We start from the raw sequence: 10034 nt of genomic DNA on the forward strand, positions 1-10034 counted from the left end.
TTTAGACGGTGTGGCTTGAATAAAACTGAGATATAAAAGCTATCTTACACTGTATCATCTCAATAATGAATGTGACAGTTTTTTGTAATCATTTTGTTTTTTTTTATTTGTATCTGCACTCAATAGTGAGACTCCAGGAGAGTTAGCTATTCATTATAGCTATCTCTACTCTCCCTTTCCATTAGTAGGTAAGTTGTTTTGATGAAAATCACAAGAAAATCTTTATATTTATTTCTATCTCACGAAAATACATACAGTTCAGTATCAAAGATATCAGTTTCAGTGACTGAAATGTACTTTACTGTACATGGCACTAAGGTTTCATTTGACCCAAAATACATGATGAAAATACAGACATTGCACTGTGCACTTTATTAAATTATCTGCTCTCTGAATACCTATAACTTTATGGTATAAAAATAGCACTAGTATTCAAACAAACACAGGTTTATGACACACGGTTGGTTGCTTCTTTTGCAACTTCTTTCATGCAACTTTGACTTTGGCAGAACATTTTGTTTTATATTCAACATACAAACTTTGACAAATAATAAAGACTAATATACTTTCAGTGTAGCGCAGCCCTTGAGATTTCAGTGACACTTTTCACATTTAACTGCTTCCAAACTGTTCATCCAACTACAGTATGTTACAGAAGACCGTTATTATTTTTTAATCCCACATCGACAGAAACCACAAAGAAGCGGCTGGCCCAGATTTGAAAAAATAGAAATAAAAAAATCAACACAATACAGAGAGAACTGGGAATTTGACTGAATGAATATAGAAAAATCTGAGCACTGAATGAACGATTGAGACAAACTTCCATGCAATGGTTTTTACAGATACCCAGGATAGCAGTTGGGTATTACTGACCTCATAAAACAAGACTGAAAAAGATCCACCAACAAACATAGCATCTTAAAGACAAATGGCATTTGTACAAATACATAAATTTACTTTTCCACGGTTTTCCTAAACGGCTCGCTAATTATTAGAGCATATAGTGCATGTGCTGGACAAACAAAAGGCTTTTAAACAACAAAATGATGTAACATATTCATGAATTCCTCTTCACTGACACCAAAATTGCTGTGCAACATTCCCAGGTGCAGGCAGGTTGTTTTTAATCACCGAAGTGCAAAAGGTTTAAGGTTTTGGGAAGGCAGAGTGCTGAAAGATGTCGAGGCAGTTCACCATGATGAGCGCGCCTGTCAGGTGCCTCCACTGTCTGGTGGCGGGGTTTTTCATTTTATCCAGGACCAGGTGCAGATCCTGGATCATGTCCCTGTAGCCGTCTCCATAATGCAGACTCCAGGAGTACAGGAAGTCATAGGCAGGCTTCCACATGGACTGAAAAGGAACAATACACAATGACGAGATTTATAGCGCGATAAAATTCACCGCATGTCAGGGTTTCCATCAGATCAGCATTATCTACAGCAGTTTCCAAACCCTGGTCCCACCCTGTGTGTTTTAGATGTTCTCCTGCTCCAGCACATCTGATTGAAATTAATAGATTTGTTTCAGAGTGGATCTAAAACAGTGCTGGGCAGGGGGGGTCCATAAACCAGGAGTGGGGAAACACTGACCTACTTTACATCCATCACTTGCTGTGCTGGTGTGTACAGTTAAACTGACCTGGGGGCTGACTTCACCGTTCTTCCCTCGGTGTGGTGCCTCATATCCAGCAATCTGAGCACTGGACAGTTTTCCCATCTTCTCAGCAAGCTCCCGCCAGCGAACTCCCAGCTCCACAGCAGTGGACAGGATGACCGTGTTCTTAATGATCTGCGCCACAAGAGCCACTGAGTCCATCTTCAGCAGCCCCTTGTTTGTGATAATAAAGACAAATGAGTTCAGCAACAGAAACACGGAATGAGGGAAATGCGACACGGTTTTCTGTCCTGTGAAAAAGAAAGCGCATTCTCAATGAATCAGTACCTAATAAAAGTCCTCTGGTTCTCACAGGTCTTAAACTTACAAAAGATCAAGCTTAGATGAACAACAACACATGGCATATAGCACCATTTAATTATATACTGAAAAACAAAGCCAAAATTTAAAAGCAGTGAGTGAAACACTCAGTATGCCCTTACTGTTTCCAAAGGAATGGCAAATGGACTGCATTTACATAGTGCTTTTCTAGTCTTGTTCACCGCTCAGCCACATTCACTCATTCACACACAGACACTCCTACAGCACTTCTCAGCCTTGTCTTTTCAGCCTTACAGACTCCACAGTGCTTTTTCTCTGTCATATATTCACTCATACCCTGATAACTGCATCAGAGGCTAAGTGGGGTTCAGTGTGTTGCCCAAGAATACTTTGCTGTGTCAGACCATGCAATGCTCAGAGAAAATACAAAAAAAAACTGCAGCTACAGTTCAGACTCTACAGGCCTCAGCTAGTATGTTAAATGTTAAAGCTTATGACAGCATAATCATAAAATGATGAAACAAGTTTGGCTTGTTTGGAAGGGATTGCCAGGAGAAAGCCTGGTTAGACTCATTGAGTGTAACATTGAACTCCCCTGCATAGCAAAGTACTCTAGTGTCAAATGTGACGTCATCTGTCTGAAAGCTAAAGCTCGGCCCAGTCTAAATCAGGGAACGTAATATCGATCTCAAACACACCAACACATCTGCAACAGAATGGCTGAAAAAGATGCAAAAAAGATTTCCTTACAAACTATTCCAGAGCATACATCACACAGAATGTCACACAGAAAATGATTACTTCAACCTATTGCTGCTAAAAGTGATTCTACAAGGCAGCGCACTGTGGAGCGTACCTAGTTTTTCGACACACTTTTGGTTTAGTTTTAGTTAAGTAAATCAATAATGACACAGTGTAATAGGTCATGTGTTTTTGTTCATCTGAGGATGTATATCTATTTCTAAGCAAAGGCATAAACCCCAATAACTATTTAATTATGTCCTCATGGGTAAAACCTTTGAAATGAAAGAGGGTAGACTTTCTTTTTCACATGCACAGAGTTTTGAGAGTGTTGGTTGGTTGGATCTTTTCCAACCGCAGAGATTCTAAAAACGTTCTTATCTTTCAACGATGTGATTTCATCAGAAATTGAAAAACAGAATTTTTCTCTACTTACCACAATTAGTTCATGCAGGAACTTCCTCTTACTCCTCTCAGTGTGGCAGTCCTCCTTCAGCTTTTCCAGAATGCAGGCCACCTTATCAGCCTCAGTTTCAGCATACCTCCATTGGATTGTCCCCAGCGTCTGGTTTCTGTACCCTACAGCATCTGCAAAACCTCTCCAGCTGCTAATGTGCTCCGTCACCAGTGTCTGGATGGCAGAGTACATGTAAGTAAGCTTCTTGAAGGGCAGCGTCATGTTGTCTAAGAGGATCTCTGTGCTGATTTGAACGCCAGTGAAGTCAATCACCTGGTCCTTGGTTATGAGTTTGATGTTTTTGCAGTGGACCAAGCCAGTCCTGCCTCTGAGGAATCCGATATACCACTCTTTTACCTTTGAGTTCCCGACCGACTTGACAGTCTCCCTGGAAAGCAGGGCCACTGTGTCTCCCTTGAAGTACTCGAGTAGGTAGTCTACACGTGGCTGACGGAAAACTGCCTTCAGGGCTACTCCGTACCACTGCAGGTTCACAGGTCTGTCTTTGAATTTGGGTAAATCTGGATAATTTTCCTCTGGAATGGGCAAGGTTCTTACCGTTTCAGTTTTCTTTTCTATCTGTCTCTGCACCCTTTTCTCTGATCGGACGGGTGCTGCGGGAGGCGAGGGCACCTGAAAGTGTGCGGCGGTTGAACTCGTGTTTGACTCCTTCACGTGTATGTCTAAGTTAAAAGGAGCCATTTCTGTATTAGCAGAACAAGATAACGCAACTGGCAGATGCAGAACAGTTCCTATCTTGAGTTGACTTTGCCTCACTTGTTTAATTTGGTCCTCTGGTTTGATTGCAAACATCGAGCCTGTGATGCCAATGCTGACATGAAAGTCATTCACCTTGTCTGGTTTGAAGCAATGCTTTCCCCAAAGCTGCAGCACGAGTGGAGGCAGGTTTTTGTTGCCTCTGCAAATATCGGAAAACGGAAGCTTTGGTGGGACATCCTCATGACAACAGACGACTAATACGACTTTGAATGCTGGATGGATGTACCTGGGGCCATAGACTGCAACAGTTATTTGGCGATCAAGGTAATCCCAGACTGAAGTGGCAGAGGACTGTAGTGCAGAGGCCTCTGCGACCGCAATCACATAAAAATGCGTCTTCAACTCCTGGAGCTTCATCTGCATCATGTTCTTGTAAATGTAACAGTCGTTCGTTTTGAGGTAGGGCCCCTCTCTTTTGTTGGACACTAGTCCAAACACGGTAGTCATCACCTGACTTGAAGGGTCATTCTTCACCTCTCCTGACAGTTTCATCTCCACCGACAAGCATTCCTTTGTGTTGATGTTGCTCAGGAGCACCTCGAGAAGTGGACTCATGGTTGTCGTGTAGTTGTTGTTGAGTCCAGGAGGAGGGTTCAGCATTGCTTTCAGTGTAACTTCCTGCACTTCTCCGGGAGGAACGTGTCCTTCCGGAACATGGATGCTAATTTTGGATTCTGGTAACTGTACTGAGCCGCCGCTGTGGCCAATCTTGCAGATAACCTGAAAGTTAGAGGCCTGGGTCTGAGCCCATCCGGGGCTCTGGCTCATCACGTTTAAGTCCAAGCACGAGCGGGTTAGCTGCCTGTGGCTCAGCCAGGCCATCTTATAGGCCTCTCTGTCATTCTTTAGCCACTCAAAATCCGGGTTCAGCACCCGTCCAGGTGGTTTGAAGCTGTTCTCGCGTTTTGGGACCTTTCTCTCCAGATCGCCCAGGATGTCTGAAGCACTCCTCCATCTCCCAGATTGGTTGATGGCCTTGTGTCTGTTCTCCAAAAAATTCCCAACATTTCCTTCATCTGAAGACGTGCTGATGGCATCATCATTACTTGTATCCAGGTAAGTTTTATTGTCTTGTTTTACATCAGGTTTTCTGGAAATATGTTTGTCCGTGCTGCTGTGTACGATGTCGTCTAGGAAGGGGTTTGATCCAGACAGTTTGTTCCAAAAGGGGTTTTTAAATGGAGATGACTGTGATGCTTCGGCCTGTAAAAACTGCCTTCCTGACACACACCCACCTTTAAGAAATTAGAGTTTGGTTAGAGGGTCTGTTAGAATTCCAAAACAGGTTTTAACATTTGGAACCTTTCATTTCTGACACTGAGAATTTTACCATTTAAGTTGTCACTGGTTGAGGCACTGTCACTGAGATCAATCAGCGTCCCCTCAGATTTGCTTCTCATGAGACTCCCAACACGGTGGAAGGACTGAGTTCCTCCAGCTGCCATGTTTGCATCTGTGAAGATAACAGCTTTCTTTATTACACTTTGGTTTACTTCTCACTTCAAATTACTCTTGCGACAAACAACAGTTAAACTGCTGTTTTTTTTTCTATCTTGAAATGTTGTGCCTCCTTTAAAGTTAGTAAAGTTGGACAGAAAAGATCTAAAATGATCATTTAGTTATTAATACTTACCATACTGCATTGAGTCGGTTGATAAGTCATACAAATCTGACCACATTTAATTAGACAAGCTCTCATTTGCACATTTAGATATCTAATTTCCGAACATTTGGATGCAAAAAAATGATACAAAGCACATTCTTTTTGCTCATACTTTGAGCCAAACTCTCACTTAAACAGCACACACGTTCTCCAAACTTTCTAATTCCATTGAGATCTACTTTCTTTTCACAGTATTTTCTGATGTGGTGACAAAATAGGCATCCAAAGTAATCTCTGTTAAACCATTTGTCAAAATAAATCAAGAATTGTGTACCTTTATCCAATACTCAGATTTCTTGAAACGCAGCATTCATACTGAAAACTGCTGCCTAATATGCATATTTAAGAACAAAATGGAATAAAACTTGGAATAATTTGTCGCTTACTTGGGATGTTCGACTGTGATACCTAAAGTTTCTGTTCACCTCTTTTTTTGTCTGCAGAAATGAACAGATAATGAATCGTTTTACTGTTCAATGGTTACAGCAAACTAGTCTTTTTGAGGTTCGGACGTTTGTCCAGATAAAATAAGAAATCTAGACACATAAACGACGGTAAGTAATAGGCGCATCTATTACTTGTGGAACATTTGACTTGTTGTGACAGGTAACTTCCGAACAGCAAAGGTGTTGTTCTGTCTCAGATAGGTGTCCTCCAGTCACTCCGTCTGACAGAGGAAACTGTTCCAAACCACTGAATAAGCCTTAACTCCTCATCCTGTCACTTGTTTGCGTACAATGACACTACTCATTCAGTACTTGTCACAGTGAGTCAGTCTTTAATAATGGGGTTATCTAAACCAGTGCACAAAAACAGGTTGGTCTTGTTAAGCCTATATGACACAGAAGTCGATCCTCGTGCGTCTTGCTCAGATCATAGAGCGGCGACGCAGTCATACCTAGACTTAAAATGTCTATTCTCGTGAAATACATGTGTGGCAGGCGCACATTCCCTCGAGCGAAGAACAGCTGCCCAATACGCAACTTAAGCGGTGATCACGCGCATGTTCCATATTTTAGAGATGATCGGCTGTGTATTTTCCTTCCAAATAAATATATTCCTTCATAAACCTGTGGAATAACCAGTTGGCAGCATAGATTCAGACTTACAGTCCCTCAACTCCGGCTTCAGTAACCACAGCTACTACATCCAACAGTTTCTATGAGGGGGCAGGTGTACAGCCTCCTGAGCAGTTACATATTAATAGAGCGCGTCCTTCATCTCTACTCCACGTTATTGATAACAAGAAAAAAAAATCAACTTCGAGTAAAAAAAAAAAACAAAGTTGGAACTCACCGTCAACATGGAGGGGGGGTGTTTATTTGTTTCGGCGCGCGGGCAGGAAAAGAAGCCAGGCAGCAATCACTTACTCTGTTTTCTAGGGCGTTCCTGTGAAGCCGTCCTCCTCACCTTACAGCTCTCGGCTCTGTTTGCTCTCTGGCACGGAGCATTTTGGGACTGGAAGTTTAAATTATTGCAGAAACCCCGGCGGAGGCGTGGCCTCTGTCGGGTAAGAACTACAGTACCCAGAGTGCAGCAGTTTGTTTACGCAGACTTACGACACCTGAAACTGAGCGATACCTGCGGTTTCGACAGGAGTCAGAGATAGGTGATAAGCATGTTACAGAAACACGCGATCAAACTAGTTGACGGCTGCTGACTCAACTAAGAAACTCGTAGTTAAATACAAATACATACATACATACATACACATACAATATATATAAATATACATATATATATATATATAGAGAGAGATTCCCATGTTATGGGAATATATGTTACACATATATCCTGGAATATATACTTATCTAGATCACCATAGATACTTGTCTTCATAGAAATAAGAGGGCTGAAATGTCCCTTCAGTATTCATTCGGAGGCCTGTGGATTTCAATGCCCTTTCAGTCGCGAGCAGGAATGCAGCTAAGCACTCTTGAGTAGATTATATATTTTGAAGCTAATATTGGCCGGTTGCAGAAACGTGGACTTTTAATCATCAACAGGCCCTGCCACAGAAGAGCTTTGTCTGACCTGATGAAATAGAATAACATTCACCTTTCTTTTGCAGGAAAATGTCCTCCTTCCACCTGGAGATCTGTGCATGCACATGTGGAGGAAACACTGCTGCAATAGGTTCATTAATGCAACTTTACTTCACAGGAGAGATTGATCATTCTTTATTAAGTATGTGACATAGAAATAGAGCTGGAACTCTGTTCTTTTGTTTGTTTGTCTTTAATACTCCAAAGAATCTCACTATTAATCCCCACTACTGTGGTGCTTTTGCTCTTGTCACTGGGTTAATTTGCAAGCTGAAACTATAAAACAATGCCTCACATAACCTTTCTGTTCTTTCAGTGAAAGCCATTTTGTCCACACGGTAGGGAAAAAAAACAAAAAAAAAAACAGGTACAGTACAAACAATGAAATGGGCAAAGGCTGAATTCCATTTAGCTGTTGCACTTTCCTGATCATGGTGTTGTTTTTGTTGGCTCACCGACTCAAAATAATGATTTACTGGGAGTTCACTTCCAGGCATCATTGATGTCTTTTACAGCACTTTTACAGGAACAAAAGCAACTGATCAAACAAACTTTTCTTCATGGAAGTTTGTAACTTTTCGAAAACGCAACTGAAACTTAAATCTGCGATTTGTTTTTTCTTTCAAACTTTTGCTTTAAAAGACGCAAAGAAATGATCTTCATCGTCTTTCCTGACCAACTTCGTCGTCGTTAGGAAGAGACAAATTCTAAATTTGATGTCAGCAACACACTCAAAACTACTTCCTGTAAATTATGCTTTTGAATCATTTTGGAACTGAGGTCTGGAATTATCCCCGCTTCAGTGGCACCTTCGCACTAGTCACCCATGTCTTTGACGGTGATGCGCCATCACAAATGCTGGCTTTTGCACGTCTGATCAAAGAGTTCCTGTCCATTGTCTTTCTGACCAAGAAATAAGTGTATCCAGAGATCTGAGGAGCATTTCTGCACAGAGTTAGTAAATAGTTTCATCCTTGGACAATAAAGTGTCGAGTTGTATTTCTGCTTTCAGTGATTATAGTTTTCCAGAGGTACTCTTGAGCCTGAGGGCTCGAAGGTCACGCACATCAAATATTGGTTTCTGTCCTTGGCCTTTACGAACGGAGATTTCATCAGACTCCCTTAAATCTTTTCACAGTATCATGCTCTGTAGGAATACCAAAGCTCTTTGCTATCTTGCTTTAAGATTTTTTTTTAACCTTGTTGATAATTCTCTGATAGAGTTTAGCACAAACTTGCTTTTAAACCCAATTCTTTGGCAGGTGCTTGTTTTATATCCAATCGTGGCACCCTCTCCTGTCACCAAATCATCTGCTGATTGTCTTTTTAGTCTCTTTCATAAAGTACTGCCTGTTGTTGGCATCACTTTCTGAATTAGTTTATTTTCCGAACACAAAGAAGTTGGAGGCGTTAAAAGATATTCTTTGAATTCGTGTCTGTCGGATAAACGTTCAAATGAATGAACTCTCTCCAGATTTAACTTTGTGTTGAATTTTTAGAAAACATTCCAACTTCTCTGGAAGTTAGGTTTTTAAACCTAGCTACTTTTATTACTGCTCTGCAAATTGACACGGTATCATGAACACGAAAGCTCAGCCATCTTTAAAATAAAGATTTCTTTACTTACGCTTTTCCTGCTTTGAAAATTCTAACTGTCTGGTATGAAAAAGGCTTTTCTTTGATAATCAGTACAATGCAGTTGTGAGCATTTATCGATAAACATTTGGTACCCATTCAATCACTTAAACTCCGAGTCATTTGAATGTTTCAAAGTCAGAATGCAGAACAGTAGCAGCTGCGTATTCTTGTGTTGTTTAACAGTGTAAGTATGTACGGTATGTTGACTGTGAACAAGAGGAACTGCAACATTGAACTCACTCTGTCTCATGCGTTGCGGTTTTTGTTTCTGACTGACCTTTGCAGCTTAACAAAATAACATTTGTTTTCAATTTAGATTTTACCGAATAAACTAAATGTATCGTCATCGGTGTTATGTAACATTAACATTATGGCTTCAAGGTGGCAAAAACAATACAAGGACTTAAAGAATATCTCTTCCGTTTACGCAACTGTACCACTTGATGGAGCCATTTCTCTTCTCTTCATCCAGTTAGACATACTGCTGATTATATACCGATACAGGAAGTGAGTTAACACAGTTTTCCATCTTGTTCACTTTTCACCATTTCAAAAAGTTCCCCCAACGAACTGTCCACCGAAAGCAAATAAAAACATTTTGATGAACGATGGAAACTGGCCCAAAGCTGGTGAAATACACACATCTTGACGTTTGTAAAACCCACAAGTTCTGATTAATCCCAATCAAAACTTTTTGATGGTCAGTAATTGTTACTCATTAATAACATAGTGATCGGTGTCATTAAACCCTTCATTTAAGTTTGCACATCTG

The 10034-nt window shown here is 40.9% G+C and overlaps 1 protein-coding gene across 3 annotated transcripts; it reads right to left on the minus strand.

The window, feature by feature from the left end:
- Window positions 1-275: 275 nt before the first annotated feature.
- Window positions 276-7026, minus strand: macc1 (MET transcriptional regulator MACC1). Of its 3 annotated transcripts, none has more exons than XM_072394441.1 (5): window positions 6876-7026; window positions 5247-5369; window positions 3116-5151; window positions 1642-1830; window positions 276-1353 (listed from the first exon to the last, which is right to left on the minus strand). In XM_072394441.1, exons 2-5 carry the CDS (start codon window positions 5359-5361, stop codon window positions 1150-1152), a joined length of 2544 nt encoding a protein of 847 aa, XP_072250542.1. In that variant the 5' UTR covers window positions 5362-5369; window positions 6876-7026; the 3' UTR covers window positions 276-1149. The 3 variants fall into 3 exon arrangements, with proteins under 3 accessions (XP_072250542.1, XP_072250540.1, XP_072250541.1); XM_072394439.1 differs by lacking the exon at window positions 6876-7026 and adding an exon at window positions 6579-6798; XM_072394440.1 differs by lacking the exon at window positions 6876-7026 and adding an exon at window positions 6689-6797.
- Between the last annotated feature and the right edge of the window lie 3008 nt (window positions 7027-10034).

Source organism: Leuresthes tenuis, unplaced genomic scaffold (assembly GCF_036924035.1).
Source record: "Leuresthes tenuis unplaced genomic scaffold, fLeuTen1.0.hap1 SCAF_10, whole genome shotgun sequence".
Lineage (NCBI taxonomy): Eukaryota > Metazoa > Chordata > Actinopteri > Atheriniformes > Atherinopsidae > Leuresthes > Leuresthes tenuis.